At 42.3% G+C, this 27,919-nt stretch overlaps 3 protein-coding genes across 3 annotated transcripts; 2 read left to right on the top strand and 1 right to left on the bottom strand.

Moving 5' to 3' along the window:
• Positions 1-123: 123 nt before the first annotated feature.
• On the top strand, positions 124-9,408 carry LOC139387248 (transmembrane protein 59). The gene is made up of 8 exons (XM_071133357.1): positions 124-354; positions 818-923; positions 1,820-1,914; positions 2,257-2,409; positions 2,656-2,731; positions 5,068-5,194; positions 5,430-5,547; positions 8,171-9,408. Exons 1-8 carry the CDS (start codon positions 199-201, stop codon positions 8,324-8,326), a joined length of 987 nt encoding a protein of 328 aa, XP_070989458.1. The 5' UTR covers positions 124-198; the 3' UTR covers positions 8,327-9,408.
• Positions 9,409-13,521: 4,113 nt separating this feature from the next.
• On the top strand, positions 13,522-19,513 carry LOC139387439 (low-density lipoprotein receptor class A domain-containing protein 1-like). The gene is made up of 5 exons (XM_071133617.1): positions 13,522-13,568; positions 13,741-13,780; positions 15,630-15,767; positions 16,896-17,024; positions 19,237-19,513. The coding sequence occupies exons 1-5, from the start codon at positions 13,539-13,541 to the stop codon at positions 19,392-19,394; spliced, it is 495 nt and encodes a 164-aa protein (XP_070989718.1). The 5' UTR covers positions 13,522-13,538; the 3' UTR covers positions 19,395-19,513.
• Positions 19,514-23,003: 3,490 nt separating this feature from the next.
• Positions 23,004-27,919, bottom strand: LOC139386848 (leucine rich repeat containing 42). Its single transcript, XM_071132702.1, has 7 exons — positions 27,075-27,919; positions 26,762-26,893; positions 26,136-26,257; positions 25,784-25,869; positions 24,467-24,580; positions 23,891-23,975; positions 23,004-23,607 (listed from the first exon to the last, which is right to left on the bottom strand). The coding sequence occupies exons 1-7, from the start codon at positions 27,485-27,487 to the stop codon at positions 23,258-23,260; spliced, it is 1,302 nt and encodes a 433-aa protein (XP_070988803.1). The 5' UTR covers positions 27,488-27,919; the 3' UTR covers positions 23,004-23,257.

Raw genomic sequence — 27,919 nt, 5'->3', positions numbered from 1 at the left:
AAAAATAAAATAAAAACGCTTCAAGAAGATTGGTGGACTTTTATTTTCTCTTTGAAATCTTCGCCGCTAGGGACTAGTTGTAACATCCACGACCCAAACATCCCGAATCATGGTTTTATTCTCGCGAGATTTCCACGAACGAGGAAGAAGAAGGAGCACTCGCTTGTTGTTTGTTGGGATTTTTCACAGCAGGCTAAAATGAGGGCATTGAAGTCCTTTCGTGTGTTCGTGAGTCTGTGCTTCGTGCTCGCATACACCTCGGCAACTGCCGATGTTTTTGATGGAGTTTTGGGAAATACTGCGTCTTGTCATAAGACATGTCAAATGACTTACAGTTTGCACACATATCCTCGGGTGAGTTGCTGCAAGCTAGCTAGTAACGTTAGCCGTTTTGCTAGCTAAGCAAGTCTACTAACGGTACACCAAAAAAAAGCTGGATAAGCTAAACTGTCATTCAGCAACCGAAAACGGTCTCTGTGGCACCTACAGTGTATTGGGCTGTTGTAGACTTCTGTCCTGTGCATGGCTGTAATGAGTGATTCAGATTGGAGGTGCCGAGTGGGCTTTTTTTTCCCCCCTCGATTGTTTGTATCTTAACGTTACATTTTTAGTACGACATTTTTTAGAAGTACGTAGCGACCGTGACGGGAGTAACGTTTAAAATGTAGATTACAGTAGTTGCTCAGCGAAATGAACGTACTTTTGACGTAACTCTTGCGGAGCTGGTAAATGGGAGTTTGAATCGGAGCGTTAGAGAGAGAGAACACAAAGATACTGGTTCAGTCCTGTCCATGACTGTGTTTGTTTGTGTTTGTAGGAGGAGGAACTGTACGCCTGCCAGAGAGGTTGTCGCCTGTTCTCCATTTGCCAGTTCGTGGGCGACAGCGAGGATCTGAACCAAACTAAAGTCGAGTGTGACTCCAGTAAGATTCTCATGCAATGTCTTCAAAACAGATAGCTAGCAACATGACCAGTACTAAGTATATAGACTCATGTGCAGAAAACAGATAACACTATTGTAAAGGCAGTTTACAGTTGAACCAAAAGCTTTATTACAAGATTTCAGGGAGGGAGAAAGAAGGCCGAGGCAAATAAAATGTCTAACGGGCCTCTTGGAAACAGGCCCTTTATATGCTAATCAGAAAGTACCATATGTTCCCTAAACATCAGCTTGAGAGGCTTGTACGAAGTCAAACCAAAAGACAGCGACTTTTCAAGCTGCTACAGAATCAGTGTTCGTAATGTCATCAATACAATAATAATCAGGGTGTCCTTGTCGAAGAATCTAAACCTTTTTTTAAAAATGGCATGGCATGGGGGCCCACATTGATTTTGTTATCATCTTAGTTACTCAGATAGCCTAAGAACATGGCATAAGCCATAACAAAATGTTTAGAATGGCAGGAAATTAGCTTTAAAACTATTAAATTCTCTCTCTTCCCCCCCAAAAAATGTGTCTGGGCCAAGAGGACAGTGCCATTGGCCACGCCCACTACCCCATTTTGATTCAGAAAACAACATAGTGACAAGTTACAACGTACATTGAGTATACCAAACGTTAGGAACACCTTTCCTAAAATTGAATTGCACCCCCTTTTTACCCCCAGAACAGCCTCAATCGATTTGAATTGGTCATGATATACCCAGTCATGTGTCCTTGCAATGTCTGACTAAATTATAGAAGACCACCTATACAGTTCTTCATTCGAATTAGTTAAAATTACACCATTTAGACAGTCTTCTGGTTCCACGAGACGAGTGTTATCTGATCTGTCTCTAACCCGTTTTATTTATTTTTTTACTTCCTGATTCTCCCCAGCTTGTCATGAAGCGTACAGCCAGTCAGAGGAGCAGTATGCCTGTAACCTGGGCTGCCAGAGTCAGCTACCGTTTGCTGAACAAAGACAAGAGCAGGTAGTGTTCTACACCGCTCCCTCAAACAAACTCAAGTGACTGCCATTGTTTTGTTGAAGACTGATATTGACAACAGAAATATTGTTGGTGAACTGGGTGATATGCAGGAAAATAAACTGGAGACAACCTATTGGAATATAAATGTTGTTAACCAAGTGTGTGTGTGAGTGAGGAGCCTGGTCCCAGATCTGTTTGTGCTATATAGCCAAGTCTTGCACCATTGACCATAACATTTGTCGAAAAAAGCACAAACATTTCCTGGTCCCAGATATGTGATTCCTACCTGCCCCCATGAACAAGGGATGTGTGTTTGACCCTTGACCCCATAATACTATCCTCCAGTTGCTGGCCATGATGCCCCGTATCCACCTGCTGTACCCTTTGACTCTGGTGAGAGGGTTCTGGGATGATGTCATGAGTCAGGCCCACAGCTTAATCTCCTCCTCTTGGACCTTCTACCTCCAGGCTGACGACGGGAAGCTGGTCATCTTCCAGGTAGTGTTTTTTTTTTTGTGTGTGGAGCGACTTCATCCCTATTCATCCAAACTGGCACTCCTTTAGGATTGTTTTTCACTTCCTGTTGCACATTGCCACTAATTGACTAACGGAACTTATTTTATTTTTTATTTGTATTTAACCTTTATTTAACTAGGCAAGTCATAAACATAAGTTACCAAACAATTGACCTTTTATCAAAGTAATTGTTGGGTAACTTGAGTATGTCATTTTGTTTTTTGACAGACTGAACCACAGATCCAGTTTATTCCTGCGTTTGAGCTCCAGAAAGACGATGTCAGGGGAGAACCACAGAAGAGATGTAAGTCCTCTATCATATTCACAGTTACTAGCCGGCTACCATCCGGTACTCTACCCTGAACCCTAGAGACTGCTGCCCTATGTACATAAACCCTGAGTGTACGAAACCATTAGGACACCTTCCTAACAGTTGAACTCCCTTAAGAACAGCCTCAATTCATCGGTGCATGGACACTATATAAAGTGTCTATGCAGTCTATGCTGGCCCATGTTGATTCCAATGCTTCCCGCAGTTGAATCAAGTTTGTTGGATGTCCTTTGTGTGGTGGACCATTCTTGATACACACAGGAAACAAGTGACATCAATAAGGGATCGTAGCTTTCACCTAAGTCAGTCTATGTTATGAAAAGAGCAGGTGTTCCTAATGTGTTGTACACTCAGTGTACATGTACATAGTCATTGGACACAAGTCACTTCAATAATGTTTACATACTGTTTTACCCACTTCATATGTATACTGTATTCTAGTCAAGGTTCATCCTATATAGCTACTGCTGTACACACCTATTTTATATTAATATACTGTATATACACATCATTATCTATATCATGAACGAATTAGGTGGACGCCTACTTGTTGAACATCTCATCCCAGAATCATGGGCATTAATATGGAGTTGGTCCCACCTTTTCTGCTATAACAGCCTCCACTCTTCTGGGTAGTTTTTCCACTAGAGGTTGGAACATTGCTGCGGGGACCTGCTTCCATTCAGCCACAAGCTTTAGTGAGGTCAGGGACTGTTGGGTGATTAGGCCTGGCTCACAGTCGGCAATCCAATTAATCCCAAAGGTGTTCGATGGGGTTGAGGTCAGGGCTCTGTGCAGGCCAGTCAAGTTCTTCCACACTGATCTCGATAAACCATTTCTGTATGGACCTCGCTTTGTGCATGGGGGCATTGTCATGCTGAAACAGGAAAGGGCCTTCCCCAAACTGTTGCCACAAAGATGGAAGCACAGAATGGTCTAGAATGTCATTGTATGCTGTAGTGTTAAGATTTTCCTTCACTGGAACTAAGGGGCCAAAACCATTATTCCTCCTCCACCAAACTTTTAATGTTGGCAGTATGCATTGGAGCAGGTAACGTTCTCCTGGCATCCGCCAAACCCATATTTGTCTGTTGGACTGCCAGATGGTGAAGCGTGATTCATCACTCCAGAGAATGCGTGTCCAATGGCAGCGAGCTTTACACCACTCCAGCCGAAGCTTGGCATTGCGCATGGCGATCTTAGGCTTGTGTGCAGCTGTTCGGCCATGGAAACCCATGAAACTCCCGAGGAACAGTTATTGTGCTGCCAGAGGCAGTTTGGAACTCGGTAGTGAGTGTTGCAACCGAGGACAGACAATTTTTAGCACTTGGCTTCAGCACTTGGCGTTCCCGTTCTGTGAGCTTGTGTGGCCTACCACTTTGGGACTGAGCCGTTGTTGCTCCTAGACGTTTCCATGTCACAATAACAGCACTTACAGTTGACCGGGGACAGCTCTTGCAGGGCAGAAATGTAACGAACTGACTTGTTGGAAAGGTGGCAACCCAAGACGGTACCACATTGAATGTCACTGAGCTATTCAGTAAGGCCAATGTTTGTCTATGGAGATTGCATGGCTGTGTGCTCGATTTTATACACCTGTCAACAATGGGTGTGGCTGAAGTAGCCGAATCCACTAATTTGAAGGGGTGTATGTATATATGCAGCAATATTCCAACATCTAGTGGAAAACCTTCCCAGAAGAGTGGATGCTGTTATAGCAGCAATGTTCCAACATCTAGTGGAAAGCCTTCCCAGAAGAGTGGATGCTGTTATAGCAGCAATGTTCCAACATCTAGTGGAAAGCCTTCCCAGAAGAGTGGATGCTGTTATAGCAGCAATATTCCAACATCTAGTGGAAAACCTTCCCAGAAGAGTGGATGCTGTTATAGCAGCGGTGGGGGGCAAATCCATATTAATGCCCATGATTTTGCAATGAGGTGTTCGACAGAGCAGGTGTCCACATACTTTTTGCCATGTAGTGTTCTGGACTGACATGGCTTGTTCTGATATTTCTTAATTTTGGGGATTTGTGTGTATTGTTAGGTATGCTGCCCTGTTGGTGCTAGGAACATAAGCATTAAACTTCACCTGCGATAACATTTGCAAAATATGTGTACTCTGCTGATTTTAAAATTTGATTAAAAAATATATATATATTTATCAAATTGACAAACTGGAAAAACAAACTAAATGCTTTGTGTGCATTTAGTATTTACGTATGAACTGTTACACAATCACAATGTTTACTGTGTAATGCACACAAAAAAAACACAATTGGTAAGGAAACATGTCCGTCTCTCCGGCTCCAGATCCTGGCCTTGGTAGCCCGGTGTACAAGGACTACCAGCGTAGTTTTGTCCAGGAGAGGGACAGGGACATGTATGTGGACCGCAGCATCAACGAGGACAACTACAACCTCTTCAGCTGTCTCTCCAGGTCAGTTATCACAGGACACGTCTTCTACGCAAACTATTAGGTTTAGATGGGTAGGTTAATCAGGCAATACGGCTGAGGAAGCAGGAGGCAAAGTTCAGGGTGCTAAAATAGAGTCCATGGTTTATATACTGAAGATTAAGATGTCAAGAAGGAATTGTTTATGGAAAAACACTGAGCTCCTGATTTGAATGATTCATGGATGTGTATCTGACATCCCTCTCTCTCCTCTCTCCAGGAACCCCTGGCTCCCAGGCTGGATCCTGACCACCACTCTGATCCTGTCTATTCTGGTTCTCATCTGGATCTGCTGTGCTACTGTGGCGACCGCTGTTGACCAATATGTCCCAGCTGAGGTAACTCTTCCCTCTAGGTCAAAAATGATGAAGGAATATTCTAAAATCCCATAAATCTTTGCAGAAATGCAAAAAAAGAAATAAAGGGACGATCTAGCAACGGCACTGGTCCCACGAATCCCACTTAACCTGGGTACAGATCTTAATTTGTCACAGGAGGATTTGATTGAATATTTAGAATCGCCACAGGGGGGCAGCTGGCAGAGGTGTTTTGTAGGCTACACAATGCAGTACCGTACCATAGTTTCTAAACCCAGGGGCTCAACATAGCGAGACTTCCAGGAACGCTTGTCAAGTAGACCACGCCAGGGTTTGGTGTTTGATATGTCAATAAGGGAAGTTATTATATATATATATATATATCATTCGTTAATTTTCTCTCAATTTTGAAAGGCGCAACCTAGATTCGAGCCATTTTCTTCAGTAGTTGAACATGTTGTTATTATTCAAACCTCGTGGAAGTGACAAACTGACACGGTGTATCCAAAACTCAAATACATATGTAGGTTATGCTACAGTTAACACCATCTGCTATAAAATTCACTCACTTTAGGCAACGTCATTCAAAAAAACAATGTAGGCTACTTTAAACAACACTATAATTAAACCAGATCTAAAGGCATATCCCCATGAAACTGACTGACGTCAAATGGTTACTATGCAGATGTCGAATAATTATCATTCACAATTGAATGTGCTGGTGTTTTTGTCTTACAGTAGCGCTATGCTATTTGGTTCTGTTTGGTGGAATACTGAGATGGTTGTGATCTTGCAGACATTGATTCAGCTTTGATCAAACGAGCACCATTCGTCGGGGTAAAATATCCCTGGACTGACCGTATTTGAAATGTGTTACTAAATCTAGTCAATCGGGGGATTGAGTTGTTTGAGCCAGAAGGGCGTGGGTCGGAATTGAACCTTCATCGTCACGGATGTGTGCTGAAGGCAGCTTGGGTTGAATTTAATAATTCTAATTCCCTTCTCCCCTCTGCCAATCGCCATTCTCCGAAGCACCTCTCACTCGCGTGGCTCTCTCTCGGATATCTCAATTCTTATTCGCCAATGTCCGTCACGAGGTCCTTCTCACAGGCATCTCGGCTCTGAAGTAGGCTACAAGTGAAGACGGACACATCAGGGACGTAACTGTGTGCGCCCTTATCGAATTCCAGGTCACATATTGAAGATCTTAGGAGTACTGTCTACAGCCTCTCCTATCCTCCCCCTATATCAATCTCCTATCCCCCCCCTATATCAATCTCCTATCCCCCCCTATATCAATCTCCTATCCCCCCCCCATATCAATCTCCAATCCCCCCCGACACTGCAGCCTGTACCTATTCTGTTGGTCAACTTGTCCTTCTGTGCGAGAAATAAATATTTCAAACAGTTGTGGGATGCGATAGATCCCAAATGAATACAACCACTAGCATTTTAAAAATAAATAATAATGATTGAAGCAGCGAGGCGGACGCAAAATGTTGATCAACTATTAGTTTCTTCACATTATAAGCGCAGCAATGTCACAGTAGGCTATTATCGCGAATGTTACAGAATGCAATCAATTAGCATTTGAGAACCGTGTTATCCTGCTGTCATTCATGTAATAATGCTTTATTATTGGGGTGAAAGTTGTCTTCACTCACGCGTTGCCTATCTTTGCCAGTTAGGCTCTATATCGGTTGTACACCGGTTGTAAAGTTATTTGGCCACTTTAGTTGTGATACAAACCTTATCAAAACATATATAAGCCTTGGCTAGGCTACATGAGGTGTGTGACTATGATTTTGGAAAAAGTCCCCCCCCAAAAAAGGCATGCACTGTTTCTTGCCTTTACTGCACAGAAGCTGGGCGTCATTCACAAGTGATAGACTAATATTGTCACCCATATCAGACTTCTTGATTTTAATCTTGTCTTTTATAAATACTAAATAATATACTGTATGTAAAATCAAGTTTTGATTTAGCCTGGACCGTTTTCCTTCACCTGTCTCGGGAAACAGACGCTGGAGAAAATACAGGGCATCTATGCACTTAAAAAGCGAACGGAGGACACTTCTCCAGGGGTTTATTTTCATGCCATCTAGGTAGGCTATAATACTGCTGTTGTAAAGCGACGCAATGTGATTCATCAAACTGTATTTGTCACATGCGCCGAATACCACAGTTGTCGACGTTACCGTGAAATGCTTAGTTACAAGCCCTTAACCAACAATGCAGGTTTAAGAAAATATTTACTAAAATAAAATTGAAAAAAAAGTAACACAATAAAATAAGGGGGTTAAGGGCTTGTAACTAAGCATTTCACGGTAACGTCGACAACTGTGGTATTCGGCGCATGTGACAAATACAGTTTGATGAATCACATTGCGTCGCTTTACAACACCGGTTAGTTAAGGTAATATAGTCACCACAACAGCCCTAGCCCAGGTAGCTATTTGGTTAACTATTCATCAGTCTTATGGCTTGAGGGTAGACTCTGTTCAGGGTCCTGTTGGTTCAACTGACTGGTTTTAGTGAAAGGGTACTTAACAGTGGTTTATTAACACATGATAGCAATCAAGACAGAACTAAAGTCTCCCTATCAATATTGAAAATCAAACTTTTACGTCTTTTGTCTTTGTAGAAACTGAGTATCTATGGAGACATGGAGTACGCCAAGGACCAGAAACTGCTGACCCCTTACCCAGCATCCTCTCTGGTCATCATCACCACCTCTGGGCAGGAGGAGGAGGCTGGACCCCTCCCTTCCAAAGTTAACCTGGACCAGTCCAACATCTAAACAGCAAACCAGCTAGCCTGGGCACCAGTCGGTTTGTGCTATCTTTCCGCTTCTTGCCACTCCTAAACTGGCAAGGACACAACCCGACCTTTACCCAGGCTACAAACCAACATTGGGGAGATGATGATTAAGAGTAAAAGGCCTTTTTATGGAGATTTTCAAGACCGCGATTAATCTGGGTCCGGACTAGTGAATTGAAACATGATTGTGCAGGTTGAGGAAGGAAATCTAAGAAGATTTATGAAAAAGCATGCTAAATTAGGTGTTTTTCAGTCCAGGACTAGGTTTAATCTGGGTCTGCAAACTGAAGCTGGCCCTTGTTTTTTTTGTTCAGAAAGCCCAAGTCAGTCTTACTTTTTCACACTGTTAGAACCCGTTTTAGTCTAAAACTGCTTCCAGCACATTTTATTTTTTGTTTGTTTTTGTATTGGCTGTTGTCTTGTTCCTCTCTCAAACTCTAGAGATTGGCATAAGAATTGGGGGGGTGTTTGTTGTTGTTCTGTGAATTGGCATAGAGTGATGCACTATCACGATGATGGCAGCGCAGTTACATCAGCTTCTTTTTAAGACTTTCTTTGTTGGTGTGTGTATTCCAGACCCTCATTTGATGTATTATTCAATAATAATTATTTTGTTGTTTGAATTCTCTTCATGAGTCCCCAATGGCCCCCTATTCCCTAGATAGTGTTGTCAAAGAATACTGCACTATAAAGGAAATAGGGAGCCGTTGGGGGATGTAGCACAAGTTTTTTATGTGCCGGTTTCATTTAGAATGTAGAAACCCTAAATACATTTTGGTGAAATGACACGGGTCAGTAACGGGCTATGTGCATCTACCACTACCGCTGTATCTGTCCCTTTCACTTATTGTGGTCGTGTTTAATCTGTAGTGGTTGGGTGGAGGTTTTCTGTTTTATAAGCAGCCCTTTGTCACAACAGAGATTTTGTTTTAAAATATGATACAATTTAACGCTGATAAACGTGACTTCAGATTTGCTTTAGACATGACAGCGCTGTGGGTAGTTGTAACTTTACTTTTCTCCTGATGAGGAATGGTTTTGAAATAAACAAGATTGAGTCAAGCGGCTGTTTGTCTAGATGTTATCTTGACAGCGTGATACTTCAAATTCTTTAACTTGTAGTTATGTTTACCATATTGACCGTTTAGGTCTGTCCTAAATCCTCTAAATCACAGCAACATGGCAAAAGAGGAACTTTGGAAGGAAGGGGTGTAAGTATCCAAGAAGTGCCTGCGTCACCCACAAATGGTTTCCCTGTCCTCCTCCCTCCCTCTCTCTGTCTCTTCACTCTCATTAGTCTGGGCCTCTCCTTCCTCATCCCTCCCTCCTTAAACGTACGCTTAAGGGAAGAAGGGAAACGAAGTCAACGATTGAGTATCTATAGGGATGTTTGAGCTCCAGAAAGAGGAATCACAGTTTTATTTTTATTTAACTAGGCAAGTCAATTAAGAACACATTCTTATTTACAACGACGTCCTACTGGGGAACAATGAGTTAACTGCCTTGTTCAGGGGCAGAAATACTTTTTTTTTTTTCAACATTGTCAGCTCGGGATTCGATCAAGCAACCTTTCGGTTACTGACCCAACGCTCTAACCACTAGGCTACCTGCTCGTAAGGCCTCACTGTACCATTGTCCACAAGATCAGAGACATTATCTAATAAATCATGACAATGTTGTATTGCAACAATTTTGGGATTTACTTAGTATGAATCTTCACTGAATGAAGTGAAACACAATTTTGGCTTCCCTAGGAACCACTGGCTTCCCTAGGAACCACTGGCTTCCCTAGGAACCACTGGCTTCCCTAGGAACCACTGGCTTCCCTAGGAACCACTGGCTTCACTAGGAAACACTGGCTTCACTAGGAAACACTGGCTACACTAGGAAACACTGGCTACACTAGGAAACACTGGCTACACTAGGAAACACTGGCTACACTAGGAAACACTGGCTACACTAGGAAACACTGGCTACACTAGGAAACACTGGCTTCACTAGGAACCACTGGCTTCACTAGGAACCACTGGCTACACTAGGAACCACTGGCTTCCCTAGGAACCACTGGCTTCACTAGGAACCACTGGCTTCACTAGGAACCACTGGCTTCCCTAGGAACCACTGGCTTCCCTAGGAACCACTGGCTTCACTAGGAACCACTGGCTCGCACAATGGATCTTTCTGATCCTGTCTTTTCTGACTCTCATCTGGATCTGCTGTGATACCATGGCAACTGCTGTAGTTCAATACATACATCCCAGCTGAGGTAAGTCTTCTCCTAGGCCGAAAATAAAAGTGTTAGTGTTCTAATATTCCATAATTCTTTGCATAAATGAAGAAAAAAAAACAAATGGATATGAACAAATAAAATTGAAAATGTTTCTGTTGTCTTTGTAGAAACTGAGTATCTATTTGTATTCATTATGGATCCCCATTAGTTCCTGCCAAGGCAGCAGCTACTCTTCCTGGGGTTTATTATGGATCCCCATTAGTTCCTGCCAAAGCAGCAGCTACTCTTCCTGGGGTTTATTATGGATCCCCATTAGTTCCTGCCAAGGCAGCAGCTACTCTTCCTGGGGTTTATTATGGATCCCCATTAGTTCCTGCCAAGGCAACAGCTACTCTTCCTGGGGTTTATTATGGATCCCCATTAGTTCCTGCCAAGGCAGCAGCTACTCTTCCTGGGGTTTATTATGGATCCCCATTAGTTCCTGCCAAGGCAACAGCTACTCTTCCTGGGGTTTATTATGGATCCCCATTAGTTCCTGTCAAGGCAGCAGCTACTCTTCCTGGGGTTTATTATGGATCCCCATTAGTTCCTGCCAAGGCAACAGCTACTCTTCATGGGGTTTATTATGGATCCCCATTAGTTCCTGCCAAGGCAGCAGCTACTCTTCCTGGGGTTTATTATGGATCCCCATTAGTTCCTGCCAAGGCAGAAGCTACTCTTCCTGGGGTCCAGCAAAATTAAGGCAGTTTATACAATTTTAAAAACATTACAATATATTCACAGATTTCCCAACACACTGTGTGCCCTCAGGCCCCTTCTCCACCACCACATATCTACAGTACTAAATCCATGTGTATGTATAGTGCATATGTTATCGTGTGTGTGTACGCATGTGTATGTGCCAATGTTTTTGTTGCTTCACAGTCCCCGCTGTTCCATAAGGTGTTTTTTTATCTGTTTTTTAAATCTAATTTTATTGCTGGCATGAGTTACTTGATGTGGAATAGAGTTCCATGTAGTCATGGCTCTATGTAGTACTGTGCACAAGTCTGTTCTGGACTTGGGGACTGTGACTTCTCCCCATCTTAGGTACTACTGCATCAATATGTTTTGACCATGACAGTTTACAATCTAGGGTTACTCCAAGCAGTTTAGTCATCTCAACTTGCTCAATTTTCACATGATTTATTACAATATTTAGTTGAGGTTTAGGGTTTAGTCAGTGTTTTGTCCCAAATACAACGCTTTTAGTTTTAGAAACATTTAGGGCTAAATTATTCCTTGCCACCCACTCTGAAACTAACTGTAGCTCTTTGTTAAGTGTTGCAGTCATTTCAGTCACTGTAGTAGCTGACGTGTAAAGTATTGAGTCATCCGCATACATAGACACTCTGGCTTTACTCAAAGTCAGTGGCATGTCGTATACATTTTAAAAAGCAAGGGGCCTAAACAGCTACCCTGGGGAATTCCTGATTCTACCTGGATTATGTTTCAGAGGCTTCCATTAAAGAACACCCTCTGTGTTCTGTTAGACAGGTAACTCTTTATCCACAGTACGGCAGGGGGTGTAAAGCCATAACACATACGTTTTTCCAGCAGCAGACTATGATCAATAATGTCAAAAGCTGCACTGAAGTCTAACAAGACAGCCTCCACAATCTTTTTATCATCAATTTCTCTCAGCCAATCATCAGTCATTTGTGTAAGTGCTGTGCTTGTTCAGTGTCCTTCCATATAAGTGTGCTGAAATTCTGTTGTCAATTTATTTACTGTGAAATAGCATTGTATTTGGTCAAACAGTATTTTTTCCAGAAGTTTACAAAGTGTTGGTAACAGGCTACTTGGTCGGCTATTTGAGACAGTAAAGGGGGCTTTACTATTCCTGGGTAGCAGAGTGACTTTAGCTTCCCTCCAGACCTGAGGGCAAATGCTCTAGTAGGCTTATATTGAAGATGTGGCAAATAGGAGTAGCGACATCGTCTGCTATTATCCTCAGCAATTTTCCATCCAGATTGTCAGACCCTGGTGGCTTGTCATTGTTGACAACCATTTTTTTCACCTCTTCCACACTGACTTTAACGGAATTCAAAAGTACTATTCTAGTCTTTCATAATTTGGTCAGATATACTTCAGATATACTTGGATGGGTAGTGTCAGTGTTTGTTGCTGGCATGTCATCCCTAAGGTTGCTAATCTTGCCAATGAAAAAGTAATTAAAGTAGTTTGCAATCTATGGAGATATGAAGGAACCAGAGTCATTCCAATATTGAAAATAAAGCTTTTCCGTCTTTGTAGAAACTGAGTATCAATGGATACATGGAGTACGCCAAGGACCACAAGCTGCTGACCCCTTACCCAGCATCCTCTCTGGTCTTCCCCTCCAAGCAGGAGGAAGAGGCTGGACCAGTCTAACATCTAAACATTTAGGGGCCAAACCAACATGATGGAGATACAGGAAGTACACTGAAAATCCATTTCCAATTCTCTGTTAATGCTCGTCTAAAATGTATTTTGATAGTGATACCTCCAATACCTAGCATTTCCTTTAAAGCCGTATTCCCGTATTGACTGTTAGGTCAACCGTAAACCCTCAAACACACAGTAGCTATGGCAAAGAACAATTCAAAGGCTTTTAAGTTTCTAAGTGACTATAAACAAACCACTAAAACTGATTTAGAACTATTTCCCCATTCAGACCTCAGTCCATTGAGCCTTGGTGCCCAGTTTATGATTGGCTGTTTAAGGATAGAGTCTGTTTACCTTTGTCACTGTGGGCATTACTGAGCTGGTGTGAGGTGACTGAGGGGAAACTGTTGTTTCCACAATGCCTCAATGGTAACCAAGTAACTATCACTGAACCTATCAACCTACCTATAATTACCTACCATAATGGTACTATGCGACTAGTTTAGCTGTGCTTTAGTAGTGCTTAGATATGTTGAATAGGGAATATTGAAGAGCTATGAATACTAACCGGACCCACCCACAGCAGGTAATGTCTCAGAAGTGTCCGTTGGAACGGAATTTGGAACAATAGTGTTGTTGTTTTTTTGTAAACATCCATGGAATCATTTTCATTTCATCAATACGGAAACAACGATTTCCTCCATGTTGGAAAATATTACCTGGGACTTAAAATGTATCATTTTTCTATTCCATGTCAGAGACTGTTTGATGACCGTTCATTGGGGTCACCTGATGAAGGTAAGACAAATCATTTTGTCTGTCATCACCTAGAAATGGTGTGCTTTAATGTGTGGTACACGTTATGGTACACGGTATGATACACACAGGGCCTCCCAAGGAATCCCAACAATACAGGGCTCTGGCCAAAAGAAGTGTACTAAACGGAGCATAGGATGCCATTTGAGAAATAACTATAGACGTGTACAGGATCTGTCGCTGGACTGTGGTCTGTCTGTCCACAGACTGCTGTGGAGAGTGCTGTCGGTGCTGCAGCAGACGAGCGGTCTGTCTCTCCAGTATAATACTAACTGTAGGAACAGTCCTGGCTGTAGTAGGGGTTATACTCACTCTGGTCTTTGGGATCCCCAAATCACCTCCTGGTAAGATAAATAAACACACAGGTCTTTCTCTGCTGGATCACAATTATTTAGGAGGGGACTGTGGGTTTGTCTCCATACATTAGTCACACACGACGATATCTCAGACAGCAATAGCATGATTCTGGCGAAACTTGGATGAATGGTGCATGTTTTACAAAATCACACTGATTGGCCAGATGGTGGCACTTTAATTAAGCAATAGGTCCCGGGGGGGTGTGGTACATGGCCAATATACCACGGCTAAGGGCTGTTCTTATACACGACGCAACGCTGAGTGCCTGGATACAGCCCTTAGCCGTGGTATATTGGACATATATCACAAACCCCCCCAAGGTGCCTTATTGCTATTACAAACCGGTTACCAACGTAATTAGAGCAGTAAAAACAAGTGTTTTGTCATACCCGTGGTATACGGTCTGATATACCACGGCTGTCAGCCAATCAGCATTCAGGGCTTGAACCACCCAGTTCATAACAAGAGATTGAAAATGCTAACTTTGAAAGGTCACACCACTCACCCCGTTTGAGTCATGAAATACCGTACATACTGTAAGTCCCTCTCCTCATAAGGAACACATTTGACTCAGGGACCCATAAAGGTCCGCCATTGATTGATTTTCGCCATTTAGAATATTGTAAAAAACACTTAAAAACGCTACTCTTTCTGGCACCGAATGTCCAATCTGCATGAAACTTGATATGTGGCGCCTATGGACGAAGGTCTCTCAACGCAATATTTTCCAGACTAGTACTTAAAACAACATTCACATTGGCGTGGTCTGGCACATAAAAAAAGTCAAGGATATTCATATTGTAAATACATTTTGGTACACATGTTGCATACACTGTCAAGACTCAGCATATGCAAGACCATTCATATCAACCACACGGTGGCGCTATAACAGGTACGTGTTTATATCTCTTGATGTGTTTGACTCAGTATTGAAATTTGTCGCACATGCTTAGGGAAACGAGTCTAGCTAACCCACGTGATATCTCAGACACCACTGGCCTGGTTTAGACAACTTTGGTGAATGATGAGTCTTGCAATAGAGATCTGTCAGTTACAAAATTACAGTGATTGGCCCAAGGGGGGGGGGGGGGGGGGGCTGCATCATTCGTAGGGGACGACATGTTTACTGTTGTCTTGTTTATCCATGTAATGGAGTGCTATTGTATGCAGTTACTGATATCTGACACAAGATGGCAGTAAATACTACCTTTCAGTGATATCCTGGGTTTGAAGGCCTATTTGTTGTGAAGACTTGGGGCCCTGTTCATAAAGCATCTCAGAGTAAGAGTGCTGATGTAAGATCAGCGCTCCCCCATTCTTTCATTATGGTCTGAAAGGTCTAACTGATCCTAGATCAGTGATCCTACTCTGATGCTTTGTGGATACTGATCCTAGATCAGTGATACTACTCTGATGCTTTGTGGATACTGATCCCCAGTTCTAGTAATGAGGGTTTGTAAATGTCCCCTTGTAGTAAACCGTGTCTGCAGGACAGCGGACAATGCGACAGGCTTCCTGTGTGACGACAGACTGACCTGTATCCCGCCCTCTGACCTCTGTAACGGGGACGTGACCTGCCCCAAAGGAGCCGATGAGGACACACACATGTGCAGTTAGTCACTGTTCCAATAATGTTCTCATTTATTTTCCATTTTAGTAATTTATTTTTATTTAACCTTTATTTTTTAAATTTTAGCAAACACGATCATAAAAAAAAATACATTCATGGTAATAAGTGATGTGATGCACCGATGTGACGTTTTTGGTCGATATCTGATATTTTCCTTGCCAAAAAAAAAAACCAGATACCAATAACCGATATTTAACATTTTAGCGGCCTTTTAAGCATTCTAGTACAGTTACATTAGTTAAAACACACACGTACGCAGCATTCTAAGGCACTGCATCTCAGTGCAAGAGGCGTCATTACAGTCCCTGGTTCGAATCCAGGCTGTATCACATCCGGCCGTGATTGGGAGTCCCATAGGGTGGCGCACAATTGGCCCAGCGTCGTCCGGGTTTGGCCAGGGTAGGCCGTCATTGTAAATAAAAATTGGGTCTTAATTGGACTTGACTGGTTAAATAAAAAATAAACATTGTTTGCAACCATGAGCTTTTTGACAAGCACTATAGGTGCGCGAGACAACTTTACTACGCGTCATAGTGTAATCAATGTGTAATAACTACGTAAAAAAAACATATGACCGCGTTAAATAATGTGAATATTTACATGAAAATCTGTCGCCAATTGGATGTAAACCTAGCTATTGTAAGTTAAACCTTTCCTCAGTAAAGCAGCTATTAGCAAAACCAATGCTATTCATTTTCCTAAGAACCTTGGGGGGACTAGAACCCCAGGTTGAGAACCTCAGGGGACTAGAACCCCAGGTTGAGAACCCCAGGTTGAGAACCTCAGGGGGACTAGAACCCCAGGTTGAGAACCTCAGGGGGACTAGAACCCCAGGTTGAGAACCTCAGGGGGACTATAACCCCAGGTTGAGAACCTCAGGGGGACTAGAACCCCAGGTTGAGAACCCCAGGTTGAGAACCTCAGGGGGACTAGAACCCCAGGTTGAGAACCTCAGGGGGACTAGAACCCCAGGTTGAGAACCTCAGGGGGACTAGAACCCCAGGTTGAGAACCTCAGGGGGACTAGAACCCCAGGTTGAGAACCTCAGGTTGAGAACCTCAGGTTGAGAACCTTTGCTCTAAGTAAACATGCCCATACTTTTCCTTTCAGGTGATCTCCCCAACAACCTTCCAGGTGGTCTTGTGTTTCGATGTGGAAACCCTCAGTCCTGGGTCTTTACTGACAAGAAGTGTAACAACTTCAATGACTGTGGGGACTGCTCTGATGAGATTGGGCCTTGTGAGTTGTATTATTCAAATTTCAGAGTCAAGTTTAATGCTGTTTTCTTCGCCTACAGATTACCGTCATATTTATTTAACTAGGCAAGTCAGTTAAGTACAAATTCTTATTTACAAAATGACAGCCTACCCCGGGCCAATTATGCGCCGCCCTATAAGACTCTCGATCATGGTCGGTTGTGATACAGCCCGGGATCGAACCAGGGTCTGTAGTGATGCCTCTAGCACTGCAATACTAGGCAAGAACGGTTAGAAATAGGGTAGTAATTATTTAGGTCACAAGGGTCACCACCTTTGTGAAGGGGGAGTACATGGGCCGCCTTCCAAACCTTGGGGATAGTACCAGATTTATTTATTTATTTCTTTAATATATATATATATATATATATAGATATATATAAATTGGCAGGTTAGCGGGAGTACATGTTACGTTCTAAATGGAACAAAAATGCTCGAGTTGAATGGTGCTACTCACTGGTTGTTTCCCCTGCTGTCCAGTAACCTCTTTGTACACAAAGGAGGGATTCTTTATCGTCTCCTTGGCAACCAGGCTGAACTCTTGTTCTGTCTGTTTAGACTGTCGCCATTGTATAACTCTGCTATCTTAAGACACATGGGCTATGAAAACTGGTTCCAACCTGCTTTTATTTGTTTCAATGCTTTAAAAAAGGGAGTAGAGCGAAGGAACCCTTATCGCTCACGTAAGCAGTTCATTGTGTAGGTGATGTATATAAATGACTAGGTCATAAGCAGTTCATTGTGTAGGTGATGTATATAAATGACTAGGTCGTAAGCAGTTCATTGTGTAGGTGATGTATATAAATGACTAGGTCATAAGCAGTTCATTGTGTAGGTGATGTATATAAATGACTAGGTCGTAAGCAGTTCATTGTGTAGGTGATGTATATAAATGACTAGGTCATAAGCAGTTCATTGTGTAGGTGATGTATATAAATGACTAGGTCGTAAGCAGTTCATTGTGTAGGTGATGTATATAAATGACTAGGTCATAAGCAGTTCATTGTGTAGGTGATGTATATAAATGACTAGGTCGTAAGCAGTTCATTGTGTAGGTGATGTATATAAATGACTAGGTCGTAAGCAGTTCATTGTGTAGGTGATGTATATAAATGACTAGGTCATAAGCAGTTCATTGTGTAGGTGATGTATATAAATGACTAGGTCGTAAGCAGTTCATTGTGTAGGTGATGTATATAAATGACTAGGTCGTAAGCAGTTCATTGTGTAGGTGATGTATATAAATGACTAGGTCGTAAGCAGTTCATTGTGTAGGTGATGTATATAAACGACTAGGTCATAAGCAGTTCATTGTGTAGGTGATGTATATAAATGACTAGGTCATAAGCAGTTCATTGTGTAGGTGATGTATATAAATGACTAGGTCATAAGCAGTTCATTGTATAGGTGATGTATATAAATGACTAGGTCATAAGCAGTTCATTGTGTAGGTGATGTATATAAATGACTAGGTCGTAAGCAGTTCATTGTGTAGGTGATGTATATAAATGACTAGGTCATAAGCAGTTCATTGTGTAGGTGATGTATATAAACGACTAGGTCGTAAGCAGTTCATTGTGTAGGTGATGTATATAAATGACTAGGTCATAAGCAGTTCATTGTGTAGGTGATGTATATAAACGACTAGGTCATAAGCAGTTCATTGTGTAGGTGATGTATATAAACGACTAGGTCATAAGCAGTTCATTGTGTAGGTGATGTATATAAATGACTAGGTCATAAGCAGTTCATTGTGTAGGTGATGTATATAAATGACTAGGTCATAAGCAGTTCATTGTGTAGGTGATGTATATAAATGACTAGGTCGTAAGCAGTTCATTGTGTAGGTGATGTATATAAATGACTAGGTCATAAGCAGTTCATTGTGTAGGTGATGTATATAAACGACTAGGTCGTAAGCAGTTCATTGTGTAGGTGATGTATATAAATGACTAGGTACTTTTATGTTCCTCCCCAGTACATCTGGAGAGTTAACTTCCTTGCAATTGCTTGAATAAACTCTTTAAAAAACAAATGGAAAATTATCTATATCTGATCCTTGGAATAAGTTTTTATTCAACAAGACATTATTTCAGTATCAAATTGTATGTAATAGACTGTGTTTACCAACCTCCTATATTCAGACACACACAGTGACGGAGAGGTGGCCTGTGCTTCTCATCTCCCCTCTACAGATGCTGGCTGTGCCCCCTGTGGTGTGTACTGGTGGCCCTGCATACCAGTGGACTTCCAGTACTGTTCCTGTATCCCTCGCTGTCTATGCCGTGATGGACGCCAGCACTGCTACGACTGGTCTGACGAGTACACCTGCCCCAAAAGTTTAACCTGCTAGACTAAGGTGACCAGATTTCGGAAATGAAAACCGGGGACATTTCCAGCTCGGCGGTCAATATATCATTAAAATATCCAATGTTATTATATATAATATCAATATATCATTAAAATATCCAATGTTATTATCTATTATATATAATATCAATATATCATTAAAATATCCAATGTTATTATCTATAAAATAAAAAAGGGGAACAATTCCGGTTTCATGTATTTAGTCTAACAGGCCCACTGTGACAGAGAAAACAACTATACAACAGAAACACTATAGACAAGACAGAACTGTCTGATCTGAACAGCCATTCAGTGGTCCTGCTAGTCTGGGTAGAACTGATCTGAACAGCCATTCAGTGGTCTGGGTAGAACTGATCTGAACAGCCATTCAGTGGTCCTGCTAGTCTGGGTAGAACTGATCTGAACAGCCATTCAGTGGTCCTGCTAGTCTGGGTAGAACTGATCTGAACAGCCATTCAGTGGTCCTGCTAGTCTGGGTAGAACTGATCTGAACAGCCATTCAGTGGTCCTGCTAGTCTGGGTAGAATAAGAGTAGAATAAAACATGAGCAAAGTTTGAAAAAAAAACAGACAATAGTTTATGTGAAATAGTTAACATAATAAAGAAATAAGATGAAGAGATTGGTAACTACATAATATACTTATACTAACCTAATCTGTATATTTCTCAGAAGAATGTATCTTCTTCAGGATTGCTCTGTCTTTGGCCAGCTTCTCCATGAACTCCTGGCAGAGGAGGTTAAAGTTTGTCTTCACAATAAGCATGGCCTTGATGGTAGGAACAGTGAATCTATTTCTTGCTGCTGTCCATAGAGCATTCATTTGGGAGAACACTAATTACTTCCAGGTAAGCACATGACAACAGACGCTAATCTAGCCAGGTTAGTGTGCGGGATGTCGTTCTCTTTGAAGTGGGTAACCACCGTGCTCCATCTCTGACTAAGCGGTGTCTGATGTTTTCCATTCTTCAAGCGATCCCCCCTTTAGGAACTCTTGCAGGCCAGTAACCTCGTCACACAATGCATCCTCATTGATGGTCACATTGGGGCATTTTTCCTGCAGTGTGCCTGCTGTCTTCTGGATCTCTTCACGCTGAGGTTACCTTTTAAAAGGAGACCATGTAAATATTTTAGATGATCTGTGTGCTTTCCCCATGCTTGCAAGTAGTTCACAGCCGTAGTGAAGAATGATTGGGATGTTTTGAGAAAGCTCTCTTTAGACATAGCTCCATTTCCCTCTAGCTCTCTCAGAAGTCCTCTGACCAAAACGGGAATGAAGTTGTCATCACATCTTGCAGTCAATTTTGCCTCAACGTTTCTCAGAATTGCAGTGGACTCCACAGCACAGTGGTCCTGGCCTCCAAGCATCTTGATCGTGTCACTGAATACGGTCAGGTTTCCTTGGACAAAGGCCAGCCAAAGTTCAGTCAGTGGATTTCCGAACATTGCTCGCAGGACAACAGGGCATTTGTCTTCAGAAAGGAAAAGGGATTTCAAATGGCACCTTTTCAGCACTCTTTCTAGAGCAGGGAGCAGGGACATCCAGCGAACATTTCTGTGTCCTAAAATGTTATGGTACTCCTGGCCAACAAATTCACAAAGCCCTTTAGTCTTTCTACTCTGACGGTGAAAATATCCAAATATCTTTGTGAGCAGGTACTTAACATCAAGGGAAATCATATCCAAAGCTGTTCTGGCCGTGTAATGAATGATGTGGGCAGGACAAGCCAATCACCTCCTGCTGCAGAGCATTTTCAACGTTGGTATGGATTGACCCTCCCCAGCCTATTCAGTCATCCAAAGAAGGTATTTGTGTTGTGGGCAGAGAATGTTTTCCAGGTTAAATTTTGGGATGACCACCAGGACCTCAGCTGCGATCTCCTCTGCTGTTTCTCCTTTCAATTTAATAAAATCATGCTGTTTTGTTTCCACAGATGTGTTTCCGCCATATATCTGACTACTATTGGCAGCAGCTTTACATGTCCATGATTGGACACATCAATGGACAGGGACACAAATTCAACCTGGTCTAGGTCCTGTGTTACCAAAGTAGTTGGCCATGGTGCTAACACGCTACTCACTGTGGCGTCACATTTTGTCCTAGCACATGTAAACTTCGGCTCATAAAGCTTTCGTGTCAGTAGTGCTGTGCAGTCCACAGATCTGTAACTATGATTGTGTCGCATGCAAAGACACCCCTCCTGCACAGCTAAATCATATTCTTCTTGGGAAGGCGCTACCTTCTTGAAGAATGTGATGACAGAGGGCAAACCAACACGGCCAATCAGAAAGGCTTTAAGTTTTTTTGTCTGCTGATGTTCTACCACTGCTATTCTTCCCCCACTGCCAATTGAAAAAGAGGAATTACAAAGGGTGCAGTGAACCATTCTATCGTCTTGACCTGAGCGTATAAATGGAAATTCTCTCATCATGTTGTCATTAAAATGGCATTTCCGTTTCTGGGAAAGAGCCATTGTACCTCCTGTCTGCTCTTCACTCTCCTTGTGTCGTCACTCTTCTTACTCTCTTAACCTTTTCTTCTCCTCCAATCTTTCTCCACTCGTCTTCCTGCTCTTTACCTTTCCGCTTCACTCTTTTTTACTCCCTTAATTTTTCCTTCTCCAATTAATAATAAATAGCACACTATTAGATAAAATACTTTGGTTAACAGATTCCCATTGCTTGCCTCATTTTTGTATTTTATCTATAAAAAAAATGGTTTTCAATAATAAATTGGCAGTCTCTGTAATCATATCTTTACCTTTCCTCCTCTCTCTTTCACTCTTCTCCTCTAACAGAAAACATTATGATAATGTTATCCATGAAAATGTCTAAATATATTTTCACACTACTTATAATGCCAAACCATTAAAATTGTAATGTACAAATAAATATCATAATTAATTGTGCATTAATTTAATATAATTATTTTCAAAATAGCTCGTCCACTGCATGTTTACATGTGAACGTTTTTTTTTTACCTAGTTACCATGACAGTAGCTGGCTAGCTAGATAACTTAGTCGACATAGCTCATGTTAGCTAGCATAACCTATGTAAAACCTTATAAAGCAGAGCATCTATCTATATAATAGTGACATTATAACATCATTAGTTAGTATCCCAAACAAGTGTAACTTTGTTTGTTTGTGGTGATGTTGTGGATTCACTTGACACTTGCTAGCTTCTGGCCGAGTTTTCCACAGCAGTTCTCTCTACAACTAGCGCGAGCAAGTAGTTAGAAGAAGTGAGTAAAGCTACTATAGTGAGCAGCCCCCTCTGCTGGACGAAACAAGCACAACGCGATTGAGACGTCAACCGGTAGGCTCTGCTGCCCGGTCTTGCCACGTATAATATTATTTCACTTTGCAGTCTGTTTTTAAACGCACAGTTAAAAACGGGGACATTTCCGGGGGCAGGCCACCAAAAACAAGGACTGTCCCCGGGAAAACGGGGACGTCTGGTCACCCTATGCTAGACTGACTGCCACATCCATCCCCTAATCTCTGAACCAAATCGAAGGTGTGTACTCTGGCTATGTGAACATTCTGTCATCAGAGACCGGATCCACACCAATGATCAGAATCTTGGAACAGTTACAATAATAAAACAATATACTTTTATTTGTAAAAAGTTTAAAACGTAAATAAGCAGCAGATTGACGAAGAAAACACTAAATGTTCCTCCAGCTAAAACAAAAACTAAAAACCAAAGCTAACCTAGAGGTGGAAGCTGAACTCTACTGGATGCATGACATCAGGAAGAGTTCAAATTGAGCAGTGCATTGTCACACACACACACACACACACATTTGGAGACCGTGGACCTCGGCTACGGAGGAGACGAAGCATCAGTAACTGTTGAGTAGATCCAAATCGCCTGCTGTGAGAGCTGGTGATGAAGAAGCACGTTTAACAGGAGGGCTGTGATGACCGCTGTCCCCAACCTGGTGTTTACGAGGCCTCTTCTTGTTCTGTGAACAGGGTTTTACATGTCCGTTGGTGGACCCTGCGATTTCAACGCTGTCAAGTGACGAGTGCTTAATTTGTCCACTTTTAGTCCCTGTGCATTGGGTCTGATGTGTGTGTGTGCTTGCTGCTGGTTTATACAAATGTATCCTCTCCCTGGTTTTGTCTTGTTCTTTATCCTGGACCAGAGGTGATGCGCTCAGGATTCCTCTGACAAACTTCTCTCTGCCAACTGAAGAGCAAATAGTAATTGTCTTGTTTACAACAACAGCACCTGTATTGACAGCCATATATCGTATATAAAAACACCACCAAACTGGCCACTGCAGAGACAGACAAGCTTAGAAAATACCCGGTTCAGATTGGGAATGTGCTTATAGCCAATTCCCCTAACCTCTGACATGTATGGCATGGCTAAGATTGGGCTAAAGAACAGACAGATCCCGACCTGGTCAGCTTTAAAATGGTCTTTCATTAAAATAGTGATGTATATACAAAAGGATGTTAACACTTACAAAAGCGAATAGCTGATGTTCTTGACTCTTGGATCTTCTTTAGTTTGGGCAGTTCTGTTGCACTCAACTCCCACTGGTTTACTACCTGTCACAAACATACATGCCATACAAATAAAACAAGTTATCAATAAACTACTTTAGTACCACAAATGTGTGTTTTACAACAGGAGTGTTACCTGTTCTGCCCAGCCTTGTGTTTTACAACAGGAGTGTTACCTGTTCTGCCCAGCCTTGTGTTTTACAACAGGAGTGTTACCTGTTTTGCCCAGCCTTGTGTTTTACAACAGGAGTGTTACCTGTTCTGCCCAGCCTTGTGTTTTACAACAGGAGTGTTACCTGTTCTGCCCAGCCTTGTGTTTTACAACAGGAGTGTTACCTGTTCTGCCCAGCCATGTGTTTTACAACAGGAGTGTTACCTGTTCTGCCCAGCCTTGTGTTTTACAACAGGAGTGTTACCTGTTCTGCCCAGCCTTGTGTTTTACAACAGGAGTGTTACCTGTTCTGCCCAGCCTTGTGTTTTACAACAGGAGTGTTACCTGTTCTGCCCAGCCTTGTGTTTTACAACAGGAGTGTTACCTGTTCTGCCCAGCCTTGTGTTTTACAACAGGAGTGGTCGAAGGCCTCCAGTAGTTTCTCAGACAGGACCAACCCCATGGTGTTCCTCACGGTCTGCTTGAATGACGGGCCAACCTGGGAATCAAATAGTATACATTTCACCCTCAGTTCTGTTAGGGATCAGCGGTGCCATCTTGTGGAAGACATGTTACAGATTGGAAACAAAGGGGTCAGGATAGAATCTTAGCTATGGTCTGGTGCAGGGCTCCAGACGGTGCCAGCCGCACATTCTACACGGTCACCTCACTCAAAAAACATCTTATTTTATAGAAAGCTAAAAACATGGATTTGGTCAAACGAGTAAGGTGGTACATTATTCCTGTAATGAAAAAGTGTCTGTCTGTCCCTTTTCACTGGTGCCTGCTGCTGTGTACCGAGCGAGACATGCTCCCTCTCCCGGGAAATAAAATGCTCTGTGTTCTGATTGTATAACATTTCAAAATCCTATCTTACGGAAAACACGGCTATCATGTTGTCACCGTTGAAGAAAGGAGGTTCAGCTTTCTGTAGGTTATTTTTTTTACTCAGCTCTCAATGGCAACTATTTTTTACAACCAACATATTTGATATGGCTTTGAGATACGGACCATGTGAAATCCGCATAGGCCTCACTGGGATTGCATAGGCCTCACTGGGATTGCATAGGCCTCACTGGGATTGCATAGGCCTCACTGGGATTGCATAGGCCTCACTGGGATTGCATAGGACTCACTGGGATTGCATAGGCCTCACTGGGCACAACATTTGAGCCATTCAAAATGTACTGTTAGATGAATACATGGCTACTAGCAGTGGGTAATATCTTTAGAGTTAGCGTCAGCGATCTTACTAATGTGTTTTGAGTTTTCACTTAATCAGGTGGTGAATTAGCCCCAATTAAAATGAGTCTACGATATTAGTACACATTAAGATGCAGGCTAATTCATCTCTATTGAAGCAAAAAAACTAAAATAATTAGACATTTCTGGAGCTCTATTTTAACAGTAAAATATAACAGTCTAATTTGTCAAGTCAAAATGTATTACAAATCACTGGATTATGTTGCACATTCAAATATTTTAAAATCACAACATGAAAATATGACAAAATGTATTTATTGTGGTCTACTACACTTTTTAATAAAGCACTGAATTACTTTATATACTAAAATGTTATATTATGTGCATAGGTTGGTGCCACCCAACTGAAAAACTTAGAGGCACCAGTACCACCAGGGGAAAATGTTAGTCTGGAACCCTGGTCTTGTGACAGGGAGAAGTAGAGTCAAAACCTTCTCACCTTTATGTTAGTTCCTGATACATCAAGACCTTGTAACTTTGGGAGGCATGTGAGATATCCAACTGCCTTCTCAGTGATCGGGTTGTCTGTTGGAAAGAGAAGTGAAAACATCCGGTTTAGAGCTATGCTGTGGCTCCCCTGGACCATCTAAGACTTCCTGACATTGTCTCCCCTCCCATCTTCACTAGCTGGAACAGAACAGGACAGATTAAAAATAACAAAACATGTATGCCATCCCTAAGAAGAATCTGCTTTCACGATTCAGATTTCCTTCCTAGCTGTGCAAATAACTAAGGATGGGACTAGGAAGCCATGCTGTACTATTGAGATGCCCCCATAACAGACTACTCACAGGACAGGTCCAGTATCTGTAGGTGTCTCAGCCCCCTCCTCATCATCCTGACAGGGGCTGTCAGTCTCTGGAGACCCTGGTCTGACAGGCTGTTACCACCCAGGGACAGCTGGACCAGGCTACTGAGAAAAAGGAGAGGAGAACTACAATTGGACCCGGCTGATGGGGAGACAGACACAGGACTAACTTTACAAGGAAGTGGATACTCAGCACACACATCAAAAGCTTAGGCCTAAAGACCTAAATTGGTTGAGGTTACGATTGGGTGTTATTTCAATTTAAAAAAGGCAAGTTACTTAAGAACAAATTCTTATTTACAATGACAGCCTAACCCAGACGACGCTGGGCCAATTGTGCGCCACCCTATGGGACTCCAATTACGGCCAGTTGTGATTACAGCCCAGAATCGAACCAGGGTCTGTAGTGACACCTCTAGCACTGAGATGGTGCCTTAGACCGCTGTGTCACTCGGGAGCCCAATATGGTTAGGCGAACCACCACCCAGAACCATTTGAAATCTGACTGCTAAAGACACATCAGGGTCAATCACACACGTGCAGCTCAGCCTCAGTGAATTAATTAGGCATTGTACTGTACGATAGAACAACAACACAATATATTCATACCTGGACAATGCATCTGATGTGAGATGTTGGAAAATGTCGTGGCTGTCTCCCAGTCTGCAGCCAAAGAGATCCAGGCACTTCAGACTATGAAACGTTTTTATCTCTTCCAGCTTTTCAGACAGCAAAGGAAACCTGTACGGAAACAAGGCAACAGGCAGCCAGCCCATGTATGAACTGTCAATGAAGTGCATCGCAAGTTCCTAAATTGGCTGTAGGTTGAAGGTTACATAATGTTGGTGGTACTACAAGGTGGGGTATGTAGGCTAACTACAATGTGACATGGAAGGTGTTTATAACCAAGCTCTGTCCTTACCTATGCCGTAAACAAAGTGACCCGAGCACTATGTCCCCGTATGCATCACTGAACAACTGCAGAGCCTTGGGGGCTGCATCAGGATCTGAAAATATCTGTTTTTCCTCCGCGGCGGCGAAGAGTCTGTCCCCTACTTGTTCAGGAAATCCTTCGAGAGAATCGACATGGTTGATGTTGTACGCCACAAACAGCAGAGATATGTCGTAGAGGGATTTGGCAGTGTACTTCAAACTGCCTTCTTTGTTATAGGTGAAGACGAAGTGCTCCTTTTTCAACGCCAGAGGGTTTGTTGTTCTGTGTGATGATGATGATGACGATGAAGGCGGCTTCGTCTCCGCGAGCACAATGTTATTGACGCGACGAAGCTGTCCTCTCTCGCGCACATATACTATGCCAGAGTCAAGGTCGCCCATTTTATAAGACTTTACTACGAATTAACGTCTTTCCACACCATTCATCTAGCTACAGTAGCTAACCATCAAGTCGTGTTAACTAAGGAGATGTTCGATTCTGCCGCCAGCTTCCGTTAATAATTCTGGCTGAACTGGGCCTGTCTAAAACGACGTCTTGGGTATTCATTCGTCCTTCACAATAAAGGTCCCTCACGTTGATAACCTACAATCCATGAAGAAAAAAATATATATTTTGCTCCGTCAATTTAGTACAACAATATTTCAACATACAACAAAACTCACAAAAGACAATAGATAAGTTACTAAAGACAACAAATAAAAGAGGACTTAACTATAAACTAAAGTTGTATTATAAACTCAGTAATAGGTAGAAAAGTCAGTTGAAAGATTAAACAGTCATTGGGAAAAAAAGTGTTATGGGTGTAAGATGGC

The sequence above is a fragment of the Oncorhynchus clarkii genome, chromosome 28 (assembly GCF_045791955.1).
Source record: "Oncorhynchus clarkii lewisi isolate Uvic-CL-2024 chromosome 28, UVic_Ocla_1.0, whole genome shotgun sequence".
Taxonomy (NCBI): domain Eukaryota; kingdom Metazoa; phylum Chordata; class Actinopteri; order Salmoniformes; family Salmonidae; genus Oncorhynchus; species Oncorhynchus clarkii.
Note: the sequence above shows the minus strand (reverse complement) of the source record. Positions and strands in the feature narration are given on the sequence as shown.

Excerpts from the sequence above, each read along its gene's own strand:
- LOC139387248 (XM_071133357.1), top strand. The coding sequence starts at position 199 with ATGAGGGCATTGAAGTCCTTTCGTGTGTTCGTGAGTCTGTGCTTCGTG. Across the intron at positions 924-1,819 it reads TAAAGTCGAGTGTGACTCCA|CTTGTCATGAAGCGTACAGC; the intron begins GTAAGATTCTCA and ends GATTCTCCCCAG. Across the intron at positions 2,410-2,655 it reads GGAAGCTGGTCATCTTCCAG|ACTGAACCACAGATCCAGTT; the intron begins GTAGTGTTTTTT and ends GTTTTTTGACAG.
- LOC139387439 (XM_071133617.1), top strand. The coding sequence starts at position 13,539 with ATGAATACTAACCGGACCCACCCACAGCAG. Across the intron at positions 13,781-15,629 it reads ATTGGGGTCACCTGATGAAG|TAAACCGTGTCTGCAGGACA; the intron begins GTAAGACAAATC and ends GTCCCCTTGTAG. Across the intron at positions 15,768-16,895 it reads TGAGGACACACACATGTGCA|GTGATCTCCCCAACAACCTT; the intron begins GTTAGTCACTGT and ends TTTTCCTTTCAG.
- LOC139386848 (XM_071132702.1), bottom strand. The coding sequence starts at position 27,487 with ATGGGCGACCTTGACTCTGGCATAGTATATGTGCGCGAGAGAGGACAG. Across the intron at positions 26,258-26,761 it reads ACATCAGATGCATTGTCCAG|TAGCCTGGTCCAGCTGTCCC; the intron begins GTATGAATATAT and ends CCTTTTTCTCAG. Across the intron at positions 23,976-24,466 it reads CACAAGGCTGGGCAGAACAG|GTAGTAAACCAGTGGGAGTT; the intron begins GTAACACTCCTG and ends TGTTTGTGACAG.